This window comes from Lepidothrix coronata, unplaced genomic scaffold (assembly GCF_001604755.1).
Source record: "Lepidothrix coronata isolate B3197 unplaced genomic scaffold, Lepidothrix_coronata-1.0 Scaffold57, whole genome shotgun sequence".
NCBI classification, from domain to species: Eukaryota; Metazoa; Chordata; class Aves; order Passeriformes; family Pipridae; genus Lepidothrix; species Lepidothrix coronata.
This window is the reverse complement of record NW_016690237.1, coordinates 1,049,162-1,074,654: the sequence shown is the minus strand read 5'-3', so window position 1 is coordinate 1,074,654 and position 25,493 is coordinate 1,049,162. Positions and strand designations below refer to the sequence as shown.

General features: G+C 36.6%; 2 protein-coding genes across 6 annotated transcripts in view; one reads left to right on the top strand and one right to left on the bottom strand.

Annotated features, from left to right (window-relative positions):
- The window catches only part of FGF14 (fibroblast growth factor 14), a 399,824-nt gene extending 387,491 nt beyond the window's left edge, over positions 1-12,333 (top strand). For all 5 annotated transcript variants that reach the window (XM_017816678.1, XM_017816676.1, XM_017816680.1 and 2 more), the window contains 2 exons: positions 8,112-8,310; positions 11,404-12,333. In XM_017816678.1, coding sequence (XP_017672167.1) covers positions 8,112-8,310; positions 11,404-11,540 — 336 coding nt within the window. In that variant the 3' untranslated portion in view covers positions 11,541-12,333. The remainder of the gene's footprint in view (positions 1-8,111; positions 8,311-11,403) is intronic.
- A 5,679-nt stretch (positions 12,334-18,012) lies between these two features.
- Positions 18,013-25,493, bottom strand: part of ITGBL1 (integrin subunit beta like 1) — a 142,878-nt gene continuing 135,397 nt past the window's right edge. Inside the window, exons 11-12 of the mRNA XM_017816596.1 lie at positions 20,958-21,071; positions 18,013-19,428 (exon numbers count right to left, since the gene is read on the bottom strand). Of these exons, the coding sequence (XP_017672085.1) occupies positions 19,337-19,428; positions 20,958-21,071 (206 nt within the window). The 3' untranslated portion in view covers positions 18,013-19,336. The remainder of the gene's footprint in view (positions 19,429-20,957; positions 21,072-25,493) is intronic.

Below are 25,493 nucleotides of genomic sequence, written 5' to 3'. Positions count from 1 at the left end.
AGTTCAGTATAGTAATTGCCAGGTGCCCAATTTTCATTCATGAATACTCGTCACATCAGTAGAATTATTATTCTACTTTAAAGTAACATATATTTAAGGGACTTTTTGACTGAGAGTTTAACCCAGCAGAATTGCATCCTAATATACTGGATAAAAGCAAATCCTGTCCAAAGCTGTTACACTACCCAGATGTCTGGAGTTGGATAGCTGCAGTATTTTTAGGCAGAGTACAGTATTCAGGTTTGACTGTTCCTTAAAGGGGAAAAAAAAATTAGCAGACTATTACTGTGCTTTTCATAACTACATAATAGTAATGATGCTAGTTTGTCCAGGAGTAGACAAGTAATAGCGTAGAAATAATCCATTTTTTTCACCTGGTAAATACCTACCATTTCATATGCTATGCACTGTCAGAAACATGTGGCCCATGCCAAAGAAGTCAAAGAGGAAAGAGTTGGGTTTGATTCAGAGAAGGGGTATGATTTGAAGGAGTCTTGTTTAAGTATGGTAATGGATATTGTTAGGGGAAAACACACAAATAGCATTTAGAGGCAGCCAACCATCTCTAGTACAGAGGAATATAGAATGACAAACAGCTTTTGTTTATAGCAAAAAAAAAAGTGAGTATTGGCTAAGGAGTAGTGTTTATGGTAATTGAGCTTTGCAAGGAAGTAAAACTTCGTGGGGAACACAGGGGGTAGCATTTTCAGTGAAGTAGGTAATGAGGAGAGCTGTGTAGGCATTTCCTGATTAGCATCTGCTGTTTCAACAGCTGAGAAACATGACTCGCATGTAAACGCTTGTACTAGGTTTTAACAGGCATTCCCTCTAGCATGTCACTGCCTTCTGGTTTCATTTTCAGTCGCCTTGAGCCCTACTGTGATTTGAAATCAGTGGAGGAGAAAGGAGACTAACACAAACAACAGGTGTCTTAAAGTCTTGGAACAGAGAGAGGAAAAGCCCCATGGCAAAGGAGAAGGTGCAGTTAAGGTGTTTCCTGTCATTAGTATTCAGTGCTTCTATTACAAACTGTATTTGCATTTATGCACGTGTGTGTGCATGTGTGCGTGTNTTCTCCAAAATTTCTCATAACATACTGGAAGAAAACATTCCCTACAATGCATGCAATTTCTCTTACTTGTGCCTTAGTGCGTCTGTCTTTCTTACAGACAAAAGATGTCTTTCTGTGTTGATACAGCAAGAAGTTATAGTTGTTTAAGCTGAAGCCTTAAAGCAGATTTCTACTGCAAAGAAAGGGAAGATAGCTGCTGAGGATTAGGTGGTGAGGAGATGGAATATCTCATTTTAGTGATACAGGGATTCTGGTTGCATTTCCTTTAAAGCCAAAGATGTACTCAAGCCAAAAATTACACATTTCTGTGAGAGCTCAGAGTTGAACTGAAGCAAAAATTAACTTCACTCTCCTTTATATGTCTGTGAGGATATTATACTTGACCATACGCCGTAATATGTGGTGGCTGTTGGTGTGCTGCAGCCATTCTAAATCCATGGTTAAAAATTTGCCTTCTTGATAATATTTCTAGAATTAATTTTGCTTTTTTTATTCACATAAGGCAACACTTTTTTAGTGGTTCTTCTCTTGAGCATTTGGTGAAGTATTCTAGTTTTCACACAAGCGCCATAAAGACAGTTTTGAAAATTAGCAACCTTTTCCAGACTGCTGACCCAAACTTTCCCTCAACTTTTAACAACCTCTACTCATTCACTCCTAATGTGAGGATTACATTTCAGATATTCCTGATGGACTGCATTTCACAAACATTAGTTCATTTTTTTGAGTCTGTTGTACAACTTTAAATAACATATATCATAAATGCTTGTATCAAGGAAAATTTGTTCTATTTCAGCCACGTCCCACTGAGTTGATGACTCTGAATTGTAGGTAGTGATCAAAAAAAAATACCTGGGCAGTGCTTGTAATAGTTACTATGTAGAAGGAGAGAGAAATATATGACTTCTCCTTAGTGTATATAAGTAGCAATTTGGGATCATTCTTGAAGTTATTATTTAAAATTTACTTTATCTGACATTATTGTTAAGTCTTGCACATGGTAAGTTTATGCAAGTGATGAGCATGTACTCTGCTTTCCATACAAAATATTATTGCCTTTAATAAATTATAGTTAAATATGGCCATATCTTCTAGTTTAAGCAAAGCAACCTTTATGAAACAAGGAAATTTTTGTAATCTAAGCTGCTTTATGTTTTGTTTTGTCCTTATTACTCCCTACAACTATCTGAAAGGAGGTTGTAGCAAGGTGGGAGTCAGACTCTTCTCCCAGACAACTAGTGACAGAGCAAGAGGAAATATCCTCAAGCTGTGCCAGGGGATGTTCAGGTTGTACATCAGGAAGAATTTCTGCACAGAAAGGTTAAGCATTGGTACGGGCTGCCCAGGGAAGTGGTGGAGTCACCATCCCTGGAAGTGTTCAGGAAGCAACTGGACGTGATACTTAGTGCTATGGTTTAGTTGACAAGGTCTTGTTCAGGAAGAGGTTGGACTTGGTGATCTTGGAGGCCTTTTCCATCTTTAATGATTCTATGATTCCAATCTGGACATAAAATTAAGCCAAATTCGGGCTGTATTTAGTATTGGGGGTTGGATTAGATGGTCTCCAGAGGACCCTTCCAACTATAACTATTCTGTGATTCTCTTAAACATGCAGGTATCTGTTCAAACTAATTTTTGTTATTTTGTCTTTATGTATGCTGTGTGGCTTTTATTCATTACCTTAATTTAGGTTCTTATGAATGTAAATGAATAAAATAATTGCTACATTATCAATATGACCATTCATATCCCCACTAATTAGAATTCCAGTAAAGTAAGTGTTAATATTTGCAATAGCATTGATTTGAATATAATTTTGCCTAAATTTAGACAGAAGTTGTGTTTTGTTTCTTTACAAACAATGATATTCACATGTTCAAGTCTTTAAAAAAGTTAAAAATGAGAGACAGGAATTGTAGCTAAAAATTTTGCTTTTGCATACTGACATCTTTACTGAACTCTCAGTGTTTCTTTAAGAAGAGTCATCCCTGGTTTTTACCTGCATGATATCAGCTCCTATTTTTTTAATTTTCTTTTTAAGTCCACATGTTTAGTAATCTTCCAGAGGACAGAAATAACATCAGCTTAGAAGAGCCAATAATGGTGTTCTCTGACTGTTGTAATCTACTAAGGAAATTTTCCATCAGAAGATGGTGTAAAGTGTGTGAAAGTGGTTCGGAGTATTTGCTGCTTTCATGGGGCATCTCTAGGATTGCCAAGTTCAGCTAGTACTGCTGTATATCTTGAAGATTTGTTAGTAAAGTGACTGCAAAGTCTGTAGTGGTAGCTAAAGTCCTGTGTTCCTTGGTATCTTATGTGGTCAGTTTGCACATAGAAAATTCTGACAACTTTGCTTGTTCTTGTTTTTATGTTTAAAAATTATGGGTTTTTTAGGGGACTTTTAGGCCCAGATCCACTAAATGTCTTCTGAATGTACAGGAAATATAATATAAGTTTCTCCTTAATCCATAAGGTAAGTAGCCATGTGTTGCTGTGTTTTCTGCCATTTGAAGAGGAACTAATGCACAAGATCATTTTGAACTGCAGACTTTTGGCCAGCTTAAATGTTGGAAAAATTTGATACTATATTTGGGAAATCTTTATTAATTTTTTTTCTTACACTGGCATTTGTCAGATAGGTATACTGTAAGAAAGTAGTCTAACTCACCTAATTAAATGTGCAGCAAGTCAGAGAAATATCAATTTAGATGTATTCCAGGTCTCATGTGCAGGAGAAGCCTCAAGATCTTACAGATTGTGCTGCGCAAATATGTTTTTGACAAGGCCTTTTGCCTTTCCACTGTACTGCAGCTGTTTTCTGGGATCTCATCATTTCACACCTCATTTCACACTGCAGCATTCTCCCCTTCTCACTGAGAAATACAGTGCTACCCCCTGTGCTTTGATTTAGCCATTTGCTACTGTGCCATATTATTGATTGGCATTGAGGCCTAGCTTCATCATGTCAGACTTCAGCCTCTGATTGACAGAAAGACATTACTTGGTAGGGAATTCATCTCAATCGTCATCTGAATTACTTTCCAGCGTTCCTTATATCTCCATGTTGACACCACAAGTAACCTGATCTCTCTTGTTCAGGCACTCCCAGATGTGAGAAATGGATAAGGGGGGGGGGGTGGTGTTTATTTTATTTCTTTTGTGTTTTGTTCTTAAATGAAGTAGATTCTGACACTACCACATGATTCCATGAGCAAAGCCTCCATCATTATGGAGTAATACAATGCTGAGATTTGGTGACACTGCTGGGGGCCCCAAAACTAAAAACTCCACAATAACAGAACTTTTGATTCCATAAGTTTGAATCCATGATCTGTGTGTTGTGATATGTATTAATGCTACTGCAACCAGAAGATTTAAAATACCTCCACATAGGACTCACAACAAGCAAAAACTTGATGAGAATATAGCAAAAATATCCAAGTGAAAATCCTTTCTCAGCATGATGCAGTTTCATACGTCTTTCCTTTCCCCAGGACCCAGGAAGCTGTATCAGGTTGCAGTTCACAGCCAAAACCTATTCCTGAGGTTTTGGAAATTGGCAGCTGGTATACTTTTTATCTTTCAAATGTTGCTGTGGCAGGATAAAACCACTTTTTATATAAAACTACACGTTAAATCTGGGCATTGACATTGGAAGAGAAATCCTGAGCACAAGTTGTTGTTTGCAAGTGATGTCACTTCCTAATACGAAATGTCCTGGGATCAAACCCCGAAAAGTCATTCTTGTAGGGAAGATCTAAATTATCCATGTCAGCTAGATGCATATTGGATTCCTTCAGGTTGGATACAGACAGGGAGATAGCCTAGGGGAGTGCCTTCACCATTGAGTTTCCCTTAAAAAAATACCATTATACTGCCTTTCCTTCCAGCATTGGATTTGAGTCAAGTCACCTGTGGATGATTTTTTTAAAGTTGGTGCCGTTTAACACATTGGTAATTTTCTGATAGTTCTTACTGGGTTGAGTCTTAGAGATACATATCTAGATTTGTCTAGGTACATGCAAACATGCACAAATAATATCTTAGATGTTTGCACAAACAATACCTTAGGTGTTATGGGTACTTTACTGAAGAAAGTATAGACCCTTATAGCTTTTCAGCCAGCTGAGATGGTGTCTAAGGCAAGACTTTAGGCATCACTCTTAACTTAGAAATACTCAATTTCCACCTGAGCCCCAGGGAAGGTGGACCTTTCAAAAGTCTCCTTTTGACTAATTCTTTCCTCAGAGGAGCTGATGGCTGCAGTTCAGTATAGTAATTGCCAGGTGCCCAATTTTCATTCATGAATACTCGTCACATCAGTAGAATTATTATTCTACTTTAAAGTAACATATATTTAAGGGACTTTTTGACTGAGAGTTTAACCCAGCAGAATTGCATCCTAATATACTGGATAAAAGCAAATCCTGTCCAAAGCTGTTACACTACCCAGATGTCTGGAGTTGGATAGCTGCAGTATTTTTAGGCAGAGTACAGTATTCAGGTTTGACTGTTCCTTAAAGGGGAAAAAAAAATTAGCAGACTATTACTGTGCTTTTCATAACTACATAATAGTAATGATGCTAGTTTGTCCAGGAGTAGACAAGTAATAGCGTAGAAATAATCCATTTTTTTCACCTGGTAAATACCTACCATTTCATATGCTATGCACTGTCAGAAACATGTGGCCCATGCCAAAGAAGTCAAAGAGGAAAGAGTTGGGTTTGATTCAGAGAAGGGGTATGATTTGAAGGAGTCTTGTTTAAGTATGGTAATGGATATTGTTAGGGGAAAACACACAAATAGCATTTAGAGGCAGCCAACCATCTCTAGTACAGAGGAATATAGAATGACAAACAGCTTTTGTTTATAGCAAAAAAAAAAGTGAGTATTGGCTAAGGAGTAGTGTTTATGGTAATTGAGCTTTGCAAGGAAGTAAAACTTCGTGGGGAACACAGGGGGTAGCATTTTCAGTGAAGTAGGTAATGAGGAGAGCTGTGTAGGCATTTCCTGATTAGCATCTGCTGTTTCAACAGCTGAGAAACATGACTCGCATGTAAACGCTTGTACTAGGTTTTAACAGGCATTCCCTCTAGCATGTCACTGCCTTCTGGTTTCATTTTCAGTCGCCTTGAGCCCTACTGTGATTTGAAATCAGTGGAGGAGAAAGGAGACTAACACAAACAACAGGTGTCTTAAAGTCTTGGAACAGAGAGAGGAAAAGCCCCATGGCAAAGGAGAAGGTGCAGTTAAGGTGTTTCCTGTCATTAGTATTCAGTGCTTCTATTACAAACTGTATTTGCATTTATGCACGTGTGTGTGCATGTGTGCGTGTGTATATATATATATATATATATATACATATATATATATGCAGTTGTGCACATAGGGGGTAAAAACGTTGTAGTACATAAAGATGCCCATTGCACATATCAAAGAATTTTTTGCATCCTGTGAATGAGTGTGACCTATAGACACTAAGTGTACTGGCTCACACAGCCAAAGCAACCTATTTTAAGGCAGGTTCACAAGTCATTTCCCATATGCTACAGCAACTGCTTTTAGTCTGTTGCTGCATAAAATACATTAATTCTTTTTATCTGAGGTTCAAAGATGCTCCGTAATTGAAAATGCTAATAGTATGCCTGGTGTTCATCAAAACAGCTTTGCTTACTGGCGGTAACTTAAGCCATGGTAATATGAACACTATGTACCCCATCATATAGAAGAACTTGGTTGTGCACTAAATGACATTTATTGCAGATTCAGAAAAGTCTTTCATCTGTGCTTTTTGGTATGGGGAACTATGTCTTTAAGGACTTTGATTTCCAGAAAGTAAATCTGTGATAGAAAGAGCTGTGAAATTCTTACAATATATAGGCAGCTGGGGATGGCATAGAGACCCTGAAAACATGTTGCCTGCTGGGTGTTAACTCAGTACTGCATGGGGCTAGGAAAAAAAGAAATGAATAAAAAATACTGTGAATGGAGAAGTGAAAAGATATGATGTTTTCAGATTTTTTTTACTGCTTGGGAAAGATAACCAAAAGGAATATAAAAAGAGTATTCAGGGTTGAGAACTTTGCTCTCTGAAAGCTTAGCAAGGTAAGTTAAGCTTTTCCCTCTTTTCTACATCTACCTCTTCCTTTCATGTCTTATTTCTTCTACAGGCTTCAGCAGATGGGTCCACAGACAGAAAATCACATCACACAGAGTCTTATTTTCTTGTGATATTTTAAATGTATTTTTATTTGCTTATAACTTGCTGGTTTTTTCAAAGAATTTTGGTAATCTCTATCTCAATGTATGTTCACACTGTTTATTTTGTCAGTTACATATGTTATTAAAATATATATCTATGTTTAAATTATTATTTTGCTACTGCTCTGCAGAAGTTTGTATTTAGATTAACCTATAGAGAAAGTTTTTGGACAACTGCTGTTTCTAAATGTGACTTCTGAAAAATATTCCACTTTTGGAATGAATACTGAGGAAGTCAGTAGGAATTATTTTTCTTTGTCCAGGAATTTGTACAACAAAATAGTATTTTCCTGTGGTGTTTCAGGCCATGTGGATTCCAGGGCATGATATATATCTTAATACATTAGTAGCAGCATTTTGAGCTTCAAATATTAGTTGTTGTAAACCAGAGGAAGTTTGCTGAATTTACCATGTTAGAACAACTGTCATCCCATTAATGCTATTTTAGCATAGACTTTCTTAATCTTTATAAGAATATCCTATCTGAAAAAATAAGCAATAATGAATAATAATTATTCATGTATTTTGAAAATTTTTTTATGTCTGTATAGCTTCCTTTCTACTTTGAAAATGTACTATCCCTCTTGCACAGATGGGAAAACTGAGGCATCCATGGAAAGTTCACCTGGAGGTCTTCCAGAGGAAGACAGAACTCCTGTTCTCAAAGCAGAACCTTATTATAAGTCATATGTTAAACTTATCAAGAGATATTTGTAAATTAACTAAACAGAAGCCGCACTTTAGAGATACCATTTAACATTTACTTTTCCTCCCACAGGAACTTTTTACACCAGAGTGCAAATTCAAGGAGTCCGTTTTTGAAAATTATTATGTAATCTACTCATCCATGCTCTACAGACAACAGGAGTCCGGGAGGGCCTGGTTCTTGGGGCTGAACAAAGAAGGGCAGGTCATGAAAGGAAATAGAGTGAAGAAAACAAAACCAGCAGCTCATTTTCTACCCAAGCCATTGGAAGGTGAGGCTCAGTCCATTGCTGGTAGACCCTCCTATAAATCTCACAAGAAAAGGGAACGATTTCTAAAATGCCCTTTCTGAATGTGTGTGCCTTGCACAGGGGCCATTACTAATGACAGTCCTAAAGATTCATGAAGCAGTTTTGTGCTTCAGCATAGTGATGATAGAAAGGGCATATGTAAAAACATTTTTCCAGGGATTAAGAGGTCATTCAATAAGAAAAGAACTCTTTTGTGGAAGTGCATTGTGCTGCTTTTAAAATATTCTGTTGGTAGGGACAAAAGCTGTTGTGAGTCTTGCATTGAGAAAATAGTCCTTTTATTAGGCAGAATGAAATAATGGATATTGTAGGATAATCGGGAGTTATATAGGGAATGGATGAAATGTCAGCATTTCAAAGTAAAAGCTTTCTAATACAAAACACAAAGGTCTCTTTATGAAATAAATCATGCTGTGTTACTTTGCCAATTGGTGTAACGTACATAACTTTTGTAAGTTGGCCTTTAAACCAAGATAGAAGCAAATAACAGTCACAGTAACCTTACACACTAAAATGATGTCACGCATTCTCTGAAAAATGCATCCATTTATATCTTGGAAGTTTTGTCTTATCCTATGCATTCTGCAAGCCTCTATAAACCTATGCTGTCTTTCATTTCTTGTCCTGATGGCACTCCAAATTTTACTGTTCTTATTGCTACACATAGCTTCAGTCATTCTGAAAATTATCTCATCACTTAACATCTGAAAATGTCTGAGTAAATTTTTGATTAGACAATCAGTTTGTTAAATATTTTAGTTTCATCATAAAGAATCAGAATAATCTAAGTTTTGACTTCATTTTGAACTCAGGTTGATGCTTTCTTGCTTTTCTTGTCTTGTAGAAGCTTCCAGGAGTTCCATGAGCTCTCAACAATATTAATACTTTATATCTTGATTCCTTTATATTAAATAAAACAAATTGCTAAGAGGGAAAGCCATTGAATTTTTAAAAGAGATGCAAACTGATATGGATGAGGAAAAAAGTTACTCTTTTTCAATAATATTTGGATTATCAGACTATCAAAATAGCTTAGACAATGCATAGAAATAACTTGATTTCTATTACTGTAAAGAACTGCTCAGAGACTTTTGGATCTTTGAACAGCAAAGGTATTTATTGACAGCACCGGGAGCAAGCGTGGTTCGCACCACAAAGAACTTCTCAAAGGTTTCACACAAAATCAGTAGTTTTTATACAATTTTCATATATGATTAAATGCATATTCATGTGATTACAACAGCTATCTATACATATTAATAACAGGCAGAGTATAGATGGAGCTCAGGCGGGGCTTGGAGTGGTGCTTCTCTTGGCCCTCAGTCTTGGTGGGAGATCCGCTCTTCCTCTCGTGAGTCTGGGGTCTCATCTCATCTTCCTCATCCTGACCTTCCTACTTTTCCGTTGTTCTCGACCCACTCACTGGAGCTTGGAGAAAGCCTTGGCTCCAGGCCTGTTTCTCCTATTCAAATGTCTACTTTATCTTACTGCATCCTAATTTATTACCTCTAGGCCTATTGTATGCTTCTTCTACCATTCTTTTAAGCTTTAGTCCAGTAGGCAGAACAGAACGAGCACAGATCGTTTAGATGTTGGTAGTTTCTTAGCAGGCCAAGATATCTCAGTTAACTCTTTTAGGCCTGGCTCCTGTTTCATTGCCTATAAGAATCATCAAATATGATAGCTCTTCTATATAATTCCTTACTTTACAGTTCCATCTCATGTTGTTCAACTTAATAGTTGTGTAGGTCACAGTGTTATTTCATCAAGATCTTCTAATTAATCAACTAAGTGCCCTAAACACAGTTATGGGACACTCTGAAGACATAGATCATAACCAGCCTTATATACTCTAAAGAAGACATTTAATTTCAGTCTTCTAGAAGCCATAAAAGGATGTTGATTATGTCACTGGAAATGTTAGAACAAGTATTTGATTAGTTAATGATGCTATGGGGCCCTTCATATTTATTATGAAACTTCACACCATTGAAGATCAAGGTCAGTACTTTGATGCTCCAGCCTCCTACTCTAATTAGCCAAGGGATGAAGGAATTGTGCTCTCTATGGCAACACACAGCCAGTCCCAAAGTCATAGTGTGATGATTAATTCCTTTGACTGCTTTGACATCTCTTTTAACATTGCTCTGATATAAATAAATGCTACTGAAGTTAGGTATAAGTGGAAATATTACCTGATTCAGTGACATGGAAAATGAAATTGAATTATCCAAGAGCATTAATCATTAAGGCAGCTTAATGCTGGAACTGTGTAATTGAATACATGTATTTTTCTCAAAGGATTTGAAGTGGTTAGATAGGAACTGAAGCCCCAGGGCAAACTTTTAATTCCTCTAAGAATTCAGTTAATAGTTCAATCTGGAGTTTTCTGCGTTTCTACATTCAGTGGAGATCAGTGGTTACTGCATACGTTTTTGCAAAGGAGGAAGAAAAAACCCCAGACCTTCTGTGTACTCTCCACATCTCCTGGATATTTCTTCAGGATACAACTGAAGAGATCATAGCCAAGTTCCTTAGATTTGAGAGACTGATGTACACATAAGTTTGTAGAACTGTATCCTGGCCTAGTCTTGCAAATATGACTAAAAAAGAACACAACTCTAGACAACTGTATTGTATGATCCCACTTTTTAAATACAATCTGTCTTATCATGTTTTACTTCTAAAAGCTTGCATGTTTATTTAAGGGGTCTATATATATACATATGTGTATATACATTTACATTTTTGTGTGTTCACTTTATGCAAAGATAGAAGAGTAGCTTTTAATTTCCAAAAATCTATAGTGTCCATCAAACAAACAAGCATGTAGTTTCCTACTGTGTTTTTAAGTGAGATGAAGAAGTGAGAATTTTGGAGGGTCAAGAAAATCTATCAGTGATGCAAAACAAGTGTCTGTCAAAATAAATAGTTTCCCTGGTATGCAAGAGGAACATCCTACAATATCAGTTATTATAGATAATTATTTGAGATGAACTCTTACATGTGATACGTTCTTAAAAATGTTTCTCCCTTTCTCTTCTCTCCCCTCAGTTGCCATGTATCGAGAACCATCTTTGCATGATATTGGAGAAACAGTGCCAAAGGCTGGGGTAACTCCAAGTAAAAGCACAAGTGCATCTGCAATAATGAATGGCGGCAAACCAGTTAACAAGAGCAAGACGACATAGCCAGATCCTCACAGGTGTTGTGACTTACTGAATCTCGAGTACAGTTGAGCGATTTATCCTTGCCAGACTTCCTCTCGGCAGTGTCTGTGGATCAGCTTGCAGCAAGTCACCGACTTGCCCGTTGCTGTTTCTGAACTGAGTTGTTGCAAGTGGATAAATCTCAACATGTAGCTCTACCCAAAACAAGAAGACACCTGGACAAACCAGCTAAACTCAGACCATGGAATGCCCTACCAGATATTGGAATGCCTTTTTAATATCTTTTCTGTGACTGTGACACTTCATGTGAATCACATACTTCACAAGTACACTTGATACCTTGCCTGCTGACAATTGCCCATAATCCCTTTTTGAGTCCACTTTCAGCAAAATCCATGTGTTTAAGTTCTATTTTGTAGCACACAAATAATCAAGTAATTTCTAGTTAGATGCTGTAAACCTGTGCTATTATGAATTTCTCTTCTTCCCTTTTTTATAAGGCTGCTCGCTCCACTGTTTGTGAACTTTTGCAGGGATTGTGTTTCTCTATAACTTAAGTGTTGCCGGTGGCTTAGTTTTGAAAGCAATCAGGGAATCGGAAGCCTTCAAAAATCTATTATTACAAATTATATCTATAAAGAATAGGATCGTTGTCTCTGGCTTACAATATTGATTAAATGTGAATACTCTTTAGTAAAAGATACTGTGCTTCTGAGGTTGGCGTTATAGTGGAGGGAAGAGTGTCAAACACAACCAATGGGGAGTTTTATGAAACACGTGTTTGGCATCCCCGTATAGTTTCTTTTTGTGTGTGTGTTTTTCTGATTTCCCTTTATTCTCTGTAGTTCAGTCCAATGGTGAAAGGCTCCATGAGGTACATGGTCTCCACAGGCTTACTGGTAATGGTAACATTTGCCTTGCCCAGCGAGCAAGACCCACTCACTTTTGGGAAAGTGGGTCCAAAGAATTTTGTAGGCCTTGTAGGCCTGAATTAAGGCTCATTTTTCATCTACTAAATCTTCATTGTTTGAAAAACAACCACCACCAATAAAAAAAAAAAAATAAGTAAGACTAATCAGAATCGTGCTACCTAAATCCATTTCAAATATAATCCTTTCCTGTTTTTAAGGAACTGAACTTAATGCCATTGTTATTTTTGGCTGAATTCCATACCTACTTAGCAAAGCATGGGCAAGGATGTTGTGTTCTTTTTTGCAGCACCAATGCAAAGGGTAGTTACAAATTATAGTTTAATATTTCTGGTGTTTAAAAAAAATTTTAAAACTGGACATATTACAAAACTTTTTTTTTGTTTTTAGCTAAGCATGCAAAGTCCAGTCCTAGGTATTTCACTGATATTCCGGTATGTACCTCCACCCAGCTTCTGAGGATAACATGCCCACCAAATTGCTAGATTGAAGGTGCCTTGCCTTGATCTCTATATACTGTACTTTCTCCTACATCAATCTAGAAGAAATGAAAAACATTATAAAATTGAAGCCTTCGATCATATTACCAGAAACAACATTAACCCCTTGAGTTTCTCCCTTGTGAACAATTAAGCCAATGTTATGGGGTGAGGTGGGCTTGGGGGGGAAGAATTAGAGAATGCCACAGAGGTGCCACTGAAGTTTTTGCATGCTTAGTCACCGGCTTTAAGGAGATTAAAAATATGGGCACTCTCTGTATGCTTAAGATGGAATTTATTTCTCAGAAATGGCAGCAAAGATCAAACTGTATCTCAGTCTGGAAAACTGTGTGGCCTCTTGCTGTTACCTTGATATTTAAAAGGTGGAAACCATCCATTCCTTTTTTAGCACTGTATTTCTGGCAATTTGTTTTACCACGTCTTTGTGCTGAAGTCCCTAAGAGAGGCTGCTGGTTATTTCAAAGTCCCTGTCTGCTCAGCTGAACAACTGATTCAGTCTGAATGAACTCTTCATACTAGTTTTCAAATGTGTTCTGTTTTTATAAGAAACATTTAGTGCACTCTTCAAGGAGGCTACTGTAAAGCTGCTAAATTCTAGATAATTTTTTTTTTTTTTCTGTAGGTCAGACTTCCTTTTGTATATGTGCTATGAGAACAGCAAGCTAATGCTTGATGTTGGGTCTTTCTAGGGAGGGAATGAGTTAAACATGAAGCCTTCTATCCATGTAGGGGAAAAAAAAAAAAAACAAACCTAATCTAAAACTGTGATAAAAATACAAAGAAACTTTGACTTAGACTGTGCCCTTGTCTGCTAGCACTAAATATGTGTGCATGGGGAAAACACCACTTTATTAAAAACTTTGGTGTACCCTTCTAATCCTATCTGGTCCAGTGGGATTTATGCACCATCCCAGAGAAAACAAAACAAAACCAAAGCAACTCACATGATGAGCTGGGGGCTTACTCTCCACCTGTAGGATTCATGAGAGGCAGCAGCCATGATGCTGTACTATCAGCTGGGTCCCAGGGATGGCCCCGGGCCTTCCTACAATTATAAGAGGAGCACTTCACAATATTTCAAGTAAGGCAATACAGCTGAAGGCTACATTCTCTCTCACTTGATTCATGAGGAGTGAATACACAAGTTCATGTCTCATCCAGCTGTCTTTTTACTCCCCAGCATAAGAGCCTGAGGAGAGACAGGGCTGGAAAACTGGCTGAGCAAAGCGAGGAAGTTCTAGTTCATGGCCTGATCCTATATAAGTATTGTTTTCAACACTAATCTTTTGATCCTGAGTAACTATGATCTGTGAACCACTTTGGGAGTCTATAATTAAGGCCAGATTTAACTTCTGCAAGTTGTTAGTGCATACTGGAAATACAGCATTTTTTTAAATTATTGTTTTCTGGTTTTGTTGCTGTGGGCTAAATTCTTATGTATGTTTAATCCAATGAATAGATGTCCTAATTTTTTTTTATTATTACATTTTGTTTAAACATAAAAAGTTGTCTTTGTGCTTTCTTTCTTCCCTTTTATTTTGTCTTGTCTCATCTGTTGCATGGAAAGAGGATGGCAAGGATGAACTGCATGTTGTAGGTTGTATCTGTCAAAGAACTGTTGGTCAGTATTACTAAATTTACAAACATATATGCAAAGAGTTTGCATTGTACAGTTTGTTTATTCTTATTTGATGTATACACAGATTCAAAATGATGAATAAAGCACTTATATGAAGACATATATGAAAACAACAAAAAAGTTTATGTAAAAAGTAGACTGTGCAAAACATCATTGCACTGCCCACAGGATGGTGAAACTTCATGTAAATAGGTTGGCAAACTCAATTCTCCCCCTTTACCATGCCAAAGAAAATTTTAGCTCCTTAATATAATACCTCTCTTGCTGTTCTCCAGAATAAGAGTTCACCATTTTCTTCCCTCTAAAATTAATTTTGCTTTTAAGTGAAAGCTGTTTTCAACTGTCTGTTACTACTAAAGTACTGTATAGTAAACCTGATGGAATAAATTTGTATTTATAGACTGGGGGTTTTGTACTTACATGTGCAGCTGCCTGTGAATCTGCAGCCTTCCAGATCTTTTGCATGCTTGCTTTGTATTTTATTCTTCTGGGTTTTCTCTAATCTCTGAGAGACTGTTTGCACAGCAATCTAACCTCATCTTACCATTTTATATGTTAACACTGCATATAGTCATTATCTCTTCCCTTTTTTTTAAATCTGTATTTCAGCTACAGTTCTGTTTGGCAAAATTAATCACATCTGCACAGTTTCAGAAATCCAGTTTTAAGTAGATATGAACTATTTCAACAAAGCACCATTTTGTTCTACTTCAAAAATTTTATAAATACACAAGAATCCTTATGAGATTGCTCACATGATAGAGCCTATAGAAAGGGCTCTAGCTCCTTTTAAGTGCTTTGTGGTTCACATAACACAGCCTTTGCTTAACTTATTGGGGGTTTTAGCCATTCTCAAATGATTTTTTAATATATTGCCATTTTCATAAACTTTAACTGGTGTAGTCATGTTGATTCTTACTAAATCTCTTCCCTCTCTCCCCACCGTCTCACCCTCATAAAGTAAAGATATTCACTTTGACTATGGCATATACCTGACACAACACTAAGAACTCTGGCTTTATATATATATATGTAGGGAAACTTTTTGTCTTGATTTAATACTAGTTTAAGCAATGAGATATGAAATCAGGCAGTTTGGTCCATGCAGTAAAAGTATGTCTTGCTGATCCTTCTGTTTATTGGTATAAAGAAGAAATTATTCAGCTCCATTCAAATGAGAATGCAAATAAAATTAGACTAAATGAGAAGGTTCTCTTTCTTTTAGATGACCCTTTAGATAAATTCATATTCTGTGCAATGCATTCTAAAACGTTTAATAAGAGGGGTTTTTTTGGTGATGACTAATGCAAATGCTATGACTTATTTTTAAAGATGTAATAAAATTTTTGTTCTGTTACCTAGTCACAGAAATATTCAACTGAGCTTTCTTCATCCCAGTATCTTGTAGCTGTATCCTTTAGCTACAAAGTGAGATGTCATTCTGCTAAGAAGCAATGGGCAAAGCATCAGAAAAGTGAGAGCAAGTACATGATTAAATGTTCATCTGCGTGTTTCTAAAAGAGAGTGTGGCCACTGAAAAAAAGGGTCACAAGCAGGTTAATAATTTATAGAAGCAAATCAATCCACAGCTGTTTTATAGCTGATATTACAGATAAGTTATATACAGTAGGCATTATCCTGCAAGTCTATTATAGAAGCATTCAGCACACTTCTGGATTGTGTTCTTTCTCTCATAAGAAAGCAAGGACATAATATTTTTTTCGTAAGGTTTACTAATTTAATCAGTACAAAATCCCCATTTACCCAATTTGATTTTGCCTTTTGTCACAGGCCTGGGAGAAAGTTTTTACAGTCACTAGCTGTAAAGAATCAAGCAGTAAGTTTCACTTCCTTATGCCTCTTCCTGCTTTTACAGTTTATGTATCTAGAATTCCCATCATACGGAATGAGGTGTAAAATAACAATTTGATATTACAGCTATTATATTCACATATGTGTTTCTTCCAATCTCATTTTTTTAGTGAGAAAATCAGCCACAAAACAGATCTGCTGGGTGTTACACCACCAGTTACCTCAACATGAAGAGGGGAAATGTTCCAGAAACATTATAAGACACAAAATAAAAATTGGAAAAAAATTAATGTGAACATTACATTTTTAATAGTCTTAGTTAATACTTTATGGTTTATAGTAATAGCACCATTTTGTTTGATAATTGCATTTTAATGAAACAGAGTAACTGTTGTAGATATCCTATTTTTTTTCCATATGTAATATAAAAAACAACTTGGATAACAGAAATACTGTGGCTGTGTAATCCGTCCAGTGGTCAAAATGTTGGAGTTGATTGTTTTTTTCAAAAAAACCCAAACAAACTAGAAATAAGAATTAACTTACATTCGTTAAGTATATAAATTTAAAATTAAAGCAAATTACAAAGTAAAATGCATCAAATACGATACTGCAACCAGCTAAAGAATTGTTCTTTTATATATGAATGAGTACCTGAAATACCACAGCTGGTCTACAGTATATATAAATCTGCTAATGATGGGATGAACAAACCAAAAGCATCTGCTGACACCAGATAAGAGTTTTGATTATCTGATATTTTCTTATTACTGTACTAAATACAGATGGAAGAAAATAAAGGAAAACTTTGTATCCTTCACTGATTTCCACTCTGATTCAGCAGATGAATGTATATACAAAAAACCCACTGATTTTAAGGTGATTCAGGTCAGCTGTATTCGTAAATATAAATAAAAGCAACAATCTGTGCTCTCCAGACACCAGGGTTGGCAAAATGCATATATGCTAAAACTTAAGAAAATATTTCTGTTCTGTTCCATGGAGTTTAAGGGTTACAAGTATAAAATATAAACTAAAATTTCAAGATGATTTTATTTTGAAGATGCTTTATACTGTATCAATATCTTTTAGAACTCTGTCTGATATTTTGGTTATCTAACAAGAGAGCAGGTAACAGCTTTAGGATGTATGTCTCATTACTATCTGCAGAACTTATATATAAATTGGATGTTTGGTGATTATGCTCCCTGAGAACATGGGTTTCACAGGCTTCATTTTTAGAAAGAAATAATACAGGCTAACTAAAAAAAAACTGGGTGAGAGAACAAGCAACATAGGAAGGGGCAATAATAAGGCGATTAAATAAATTTGAAATTTTGCATTCTTTTACATGTTCTGTAGCATTGTATTTTCCTATTTCAAAACCGTCCTTTCTAAAAGAAAACTAATTTCTAGATAAATAATGGAAATACATTATTTGTTTGATACATAGTTCCATTATTTCTGAATCATGTACCTCTTCTTAGGACCTTGGCACCTAAATGCCAGTGTTACAGTTTGGTATCTAAAAGAAGTATTTTTCAGCCATTTAATCAATTTTCTCACTCAGTCATGATTTCACAAAATGTAAACACTTTTGAAACTAAAATGTGTATTTCTTCTTTTTGTTCTAAAGAATTCAAGGGCTGCCAAATCTATGTGTACAAAAAATTAAGAGACTCATATGTAAATAAGTTAGGGAAGTCCCAATAGTTGTGCATCATTCATTACTCAATGTGAATTTCACACTGAGCAGCATTTCACCATTGGAAAATAAAAATAAAATTTTTGTTCATACCACTGCTTTGTTTGTATTTACTGTATTAAAACTTTAATTACTTTGTTGACATTGTCCAAATGTCTTTGGCTGAGACCAAGCTGCTGCATAGCATAGACGATTTTTCAAGTCAGTTGACCTTCAGGTTTCCCACTTCCATAAAAGCAGTTAAATTCAATGAATACCATGTGTGACAGTGTAATCTGTTCTAAACAGTGATTTTGAATAGTAGACAGAATTTTCATCCTGAAAGTGACATATTTTCATTTTCAATATAACAAATTTTCATTTACTTTACTTTTAAGAGGCAACTGTACTACACAGAACAGTATGATAGAAGTATATATGAGTTGCAGAATACATATTCAGAATAGGCAATCATACATTTATATCTTTATTAGTTTCCTTCCTTATGTTCCCATAGGTTATGTACTTGAAAGTATTGTAGTATGTAGATTAGATAACCAACTTACTGACACATTAACCACAGAAACTAAGATTTTTTGTGGAAAAGGGTCTGTTCAAACATTTTGGGTCTTCAGTTTATGAGTGTCTTGTAACTGGATCTCAGATAATTATTTTACCAAACAAAAAATCACTAATGTTTTTATAGGCTTCTTTACAGCTTCTTTCAATTTATGAGCTGGTGCATAATCAGGATTGTTAGAAAGAAAAAAAGGTCAAATAATGTATTTTTCCAACACCATAAAATTAATCAAAGTAGTTATTTGACAAATATTCAGCTAGTGTTACTCCTCTACAGGGGTATTGTTAAGATTGACAAGGAGAGGTGATGACCAAGTAAATAATGTTAAAAAAGGCTTCCTTATGCTCTTTCCAAAGGTTGCTTAAAGAAACAAGCATTATAGATATAATCTCAGTTCCACTGAATTTACAAAAAAAACTCTGGAGGAGTTCCACAGGGCCGGTATTTTATGACTTCACCCTCTAGAGCTGGGGTTGTCCTGCTCCCTTTTTTAGTTTTTTTGATGCATTTCTTTAAGGAGCAGGTCCTCAGACGTGTTCTAAGGTACTTAAAACCATGTATGTGTGCTTACATGCACACCCACACCCACACACTGAGCACTTCTGAAATTAAATGTTCTAGCATCCTAAAGAAAAACAAACAAAAAAACCTCCTCAGTCTTTGACACCCTGCATTAAGGGTATTCTCTCCCCAGCCAGATTTCACAAGCATTTCCATTCCATCCTTCCCAGCACTCACAGTTTCCACAGCTACAAACACCGTTGCCTAGAATAGAATGAATAAAAGGCAATTATCATAATTGAAATGTACTACATTAAAATGTGTTTTATGGGAAGTAAAAAGCCACGGTAAAGTAGTTGCATTGTTCCTTTATTGTTCCCCTAACCCTTTTTTTTTCCCCCTTTGGAAGGAAGCAATTATTGTACCATTGCATTAAGAAATCACCCCAAACCTACATTTTCAAAGCATTAATAGCATTCTCTCAATAATTCCATCAGCCATATTGCAAATATTGTAATTGTGTATTGTGTAGTGCAATTGTATACATCAGTATCTGTACCCAGCTGGTGAGGTTCAGTGTTCGCACTGTGCCTCAAGGTACAAGGTAAAACAAGATTACTTTTAACTACTACAAAGAAAGAAAAAGTCATTAAAAGTTACCAACAGAATAGCAATAAAACCATCACTCTAAACATGAAAAACTTTACACCTACCTTTTCAGGAGTGCTATACAAATAAATCATATCTCAAACTCTCTATTAAGTGAAAAATGTGTTGGCCCTATTTTACAGTAGGGAAACATTACATACTGACACCTCTATTTTCATTTTATTTAAATATTTTTTATTACTCAAATGCTCAGCTTGAGACAGCTACAGCATGAGTTTCCAATGTGAACTCCTCTTCCTACCAGCTTTATGAAGATCCGTGAACAGCCATTACAGCTGAAGATAAGACTTCTGCTGCTGCTACCCTGGCTACTTGCCTCCAGAAAAGGACACTTGCTAATAGAGCTAGCTGGAAGACACAATTTACTAGTGTCAGCCCTCCCACTCTCACTCTAATCAACTTGCAGATTTCTTCCACGTCAAATAATTGCTGGCAAAATTTTTCTAAAATTAAGATTTGTAACAGGAAGAAGCCAATGAGTTAATTTAGCAATTCCCATGCTGCTTCTTGTCACTATGTTTATTGTGAGGGCTTGTTGGCACCCTGCTCGTTTCTATCCACATCTGCCACCTCAACTTTCAGACAATGTTAAGATGAAGCTGCTATAATCATTAATTTAATCATCAGCCATCACATCATAAGAAAAGTTATCGTGCATTTCAGGCTCCCACCAACAATTGCCTGATTGCCAGGAAGGTCTGTTAACCCACACAACTACGCCTCTGAGCCACCAAGGATCATCAGACAAGTGAATTTTGTCTGTGACTTAAATTTACACACATAGAATGTCCAGTAGAAGAACAAAGGCTAAGGAAACCTCATCGTAATGCTGACACTATGTCCTTTGCCAAAAAAGCAGTAGCTTGTAGTCTATTACAGTGAGAATTGTTGATGGATGTAATAGCTGACTTACTTATTTAAATTCATGCTCGGGCTTTCAACTGTTGTTTTGAAACCTTAAGTTGATTATCACACTGCATGAAGAAACAATTATGGCAGATTTGAATAACCAGCAAATGCACTTCCTCTGTCAGTGGGGAAAGAAGTAGCTAGGCTTTGTCTAACACAATTCCCATCAACACAGTTTGTTTCCTGAAGCAATTAAGTGTTAGCCTGTACTGCACCTGTGCAAATGAGACCGTCATGTTTGTCACAGTCTCTGTCATCGCATTCACAGAAATCGCCTGAAATGTACCATTCCTGGGGAGAACAGATGCACTTTCCACAGTGGCAGGAACCTGAAATCACAAAAATTATTACTCGCAGTCAAAGAGCACTGTCAGTTTCAGACTAGAAAACAACAACCCGCGACACACACGTGCACACATATGCACGTGTGCATATGCACAAAATTGCTACCTAAGAGGCTATTACATAAGAGAAAATAATCAAGCTAAAAGTCTTTTGAATAAAAGGATTCTTTTGGCATGAGCTTGAATATGGGGGAATGTTACTACTAACGCTTTGATCCTGCTATTTCACTTAATCAAGGCTCACATTCTTAAGCTTTCTTTTGGTTTCAGAGACCTACAATCAGGGCTTCTCTTCCCAGTAATTGTTTTTTTGTTTTTTTTTTTACTAGTAAAGCTCAAATTGTCCCCAACCCACTGTTACTGAAGGCAATAAAATCACACACAGGAAGGAAATAGTCCTCCTCATCTAAATTTAGGGCTGGGTCCACAAAAGACCGGCAATGCACAAGACTAACATTTAGACCCCCAAAATCCTCATCACCACAAACGAAGTTTCTCCACCTCCCATGGAATTACTAATTAATTATTTGCTCTAGGTCAGAAAGAGTTTGAGCACATAATGGCAGTTCAGCACTTGGCTTATTCCTGCAGTGTACACTAGTGCCCTTTGTTGGGACAAGCTGCTCTCCTCTTTCTCCGGGATGTCAGGTCACAGCCCCACAGGGAAAGGAGAGACTCTATGGTGATGTTCAGGTGATGCCATAACCTACAGAGCACCAGAAACCTCCCTTCAAGGGAAAGCTCAGAGACATTCTTACCTTCAGAAGAAGGTTCATGTCTCTGAATCCTGGAAAGTGACAATTGCCCTCAGACAATCATGTGTCAGGAAGACTGTAGCCTGAGAATGGGGTGAGACAGGCTTTTCTGCAACTAGAAATGCCACTAGGAGATGGTAATTCCTTCTGGATGATTCCAAAACTTGGCTGAAAAGATTCAGCTTTTCAGATCCCATCTTCAGCAGCTTGACCCTATACAGATTTCAGTACAACACCTACAACGCTAAGGTGGGGCTCTTAGTAACTGCTGTGCAAAAATCCTTTTGTGAACCAAGCCCTAAGAAAGGGTTACATTAGAAAACATTATTAAAAAAATCAACCCCCCAAATAAATTATAGCAAAGGATACACACATAAATTTTCAATTATCAGAGGCAGAGTTTAAAAAAAAATCATCAAATAAGTTGTTGACATTTAACAGAACATACTTATAAATTAGTTAAATGCAGTTGAAAATCCTAGCTTCCTGCAATATTTCCAGAATGATTCCAGTAAAAGTCACCAATGTGCTTAATGCAATATTAAGGAAAAAATATATAGAAGGAAGCTTGGTTATGTCAGAATATAACCTAAATAGAATTCATGGGTTACTTAACAGGGCCTTAGCCAAAGCCTATAAAATTATGCTTCTCCATCTTTCCAGTTCTTTCAGACCTCTGAAAAAAATCCATAATAATGATCCTATTACACTTTTTTTTAAAAAAAAAAGTACATCTCTTGATATCAAGGAATTTTCCATAGGTTTTTCCTGTAAATACAGAAGTACCTCTGATCACTGAAACTTAATTTTTGAAAACTTCATAACAGCCTCAGCAGAGTGTATAATTTTTAATTAAATATGTAAGTAATTTAATGTTTATTTTAAATTCACAAAAATTAACTCATTGCCTAATTTTAGGGAAATGTTTTAACTTGCAACATATGGAACATGCAAATATATTCAGGAAGAGCTAATGATTGGAACATTTGGGGATGGGAGTATTTGATTAAGCATCTACTTTTTCTGTGACTTCTGAGTATTCCTTACTGAGCCACCAGCACAGAAAATATTGACATACCCTACAAGGATAAAAAAATACCACTGTATAAAGAGGCAGTGGAGAATAGCATATATATTGCATGGTTGCTGTATAAGAGGTACACTAAGACTTACTTGAGGATAATTTAAACCAAATCTCTCTGTTCTTACAAATTGCAAGGTACAGACAACAGAAAATAATGAGGAATAATATGATAATTTTAGTGAAAATAAAGCAGTTAATAAGAGTATTACACTGTAAAAAACTTGAAGCAATTATTCATAAACAGCACTGATGCTGCCACTGAGGAATGCCCACAGTGTTTAAAACTATTTTGCAGAAGATACAGCAAATTTAACACCAAGTCAACCAAGGAAGATCAGGCTCCATAATACAAAATCTGTTAGGGAAATGAATCAAGCCTTTTCCCCGAACAGAGCATGATGCTCTGGGAGGCCCCTTAGTTTAATTAAAATGAGTCTAATGAGTTGTAGGGTGTTTCCTGGGATCCCAGCCAGATCCTCTCGGATGGATTTGGCTCGTTGCCTTGCCTACATCCTGCACTGTTACAGTCGCCATATGCAGCCCTATATTTAATGCCAGGGAGACAGCAGTGGTGGGTGTTGCTGTTTTCCTTTGGAAGAGCTCTTACTACAGGTGGCACAGTCAGAGAGCCAAGATTCTAAAAACAGACTAGAAATGTGGTTGTCCAACTTTGCTTATATTAGCAGAGTGCAATTTTCTGGTATTGTTCAGCGGTTATCTGCTGAAAACTAGGACTCCTCACAGTCCTACAAAAGAAGCTCAAGCTCCTCTCAGTGCATTATAACACTTGCTTATCCTGGCTAGGTTTCCAGCAAAATTCAGTTTTATCTGACAAGTAATCATTATTTTTTTCTCATTGTAATAAATCAGAAAGAGCAATTTGCCATTAGGGTAATGTTCACTAGCTATGAACAGCGTTTTAAAGTATGAGGATCCAGTAAGACATGATTTCCAGATACATATCTCAGCATCAAAAGTAGATTTGCCAAAAAAAAAAATAAAAAAAAGGAAAAAAGGTTATAAATAATTACACTGTCTTTGCCTGTGATCCCCATCCTACTCAGAGAAGAGGCAGGAGATAGTAGCCTGCTTGAATGTTTACTGACCACACAGAAATGAAGTTATCTTATGCAGATATTTCTCTGCTGCAACAAACACATGTGACCAGCTGTTTCTACAATAAAGCTCTTATAGCACCTAATTTGACACTGCTTTATTATATTGACTGTCCTCAGGGCAACCTTCCATCACACTGAAAGCTTACATGTGCTTGGGGTCCGAAGAAACTTAACAAAAAAAAAAATCCTACTATTCTTGCTGAATATGGATTTAAGGTCACAGAATGGGTAAGGTTGGAAGGGACAATTGTGGGGTCATCTAATTCAACCTCCCTGATGAAGCAGTTAATAAGAGTATTACACTGCCTCTCTAGAGCACATTGAGCAGTATTGCATCCAGATGGTTCTTGAGTATCTCCAGTGAGAAAGACTCCACAACCTCTCTGGGCAGTCTGTTTCAGTGCTCGGTCATCCGCACAGTAAAGTTCTTCCTCATGTTAAGGAACTTCCTGTGCATCAGTTTCTGCCCCTTGCCTCTTGTTTTACTGCTTGGAACCACTGAGAAGAGTCTGGCTCCATGTGTCAGGTTTGTGATTCCCAGAGGAAGTAAATGCTGTTCAACAAGAGAGCTACTACTCCAGAAAATCTGAGCCTTTGGAACCTCCATTCAAGCATTCATGTGTAAAAGCACTACCTGCCTGCTGCTGGTTACAACCTAGAGCAACTTTCAGGCTGCTCCAGATTACATCGGTGACCAGATCACAAACCACCCCCTGGGCACTAAAGCCAGCAGACAGAAAAATAATCCCGGGTGTCTCTGCAAATTTCTGCCAGATCATCTACTCCCAAAGCCTCAGAGTAAATTGTATCCTTGATATATGGTCTCAAAGCTAATTGTTCTCAGAGTAAGACCCACTGGCTAGTGGGCTCTCAGCCATCCTTATAAAAATGTAGAAGATAATAAAAATATTTTAAAAATCAACATAATTTTTCGTGTTTATATTTATTTAGAATCTCACATAGTGCATTTTATTTTTACTAAGAATATTCCCTCACCTTCATGGTTTATATATAAAGCATCACAGGGAGACCAAGACTAAGAGAAGAAAAGCTAACTTCTACAGTAAAATAGAGTAATTCATTTTCTCCAACAACTCACCGTTCTCTTACACATACACTAATTTAAACACAGACACATCTGGAAAAAATAAAGAAACAATGCAACTTCCTCATTTTCTATGACATTGCATCAACTGGGGACAGAAAAAACCCAAAATAAAATGAAACAGTTCTGCAGGAGAGAATTCCAAGTGATAATACAGATGGATGAAGGCCAGGCTGGAAACCCTATTTAAATTTCCTCTGCACTGAGATAAAAGTTACCAGGGAAAACTGGAAACCTGCCTGATGTAGAAAGCTCCTAACTGTTTTTTCCAGCTGGTCCTCTGTCTATGCAAGGGACATAAAAATAGAGGAAATGGCACATAAAATCTGGAGTGAGTGCATTCTA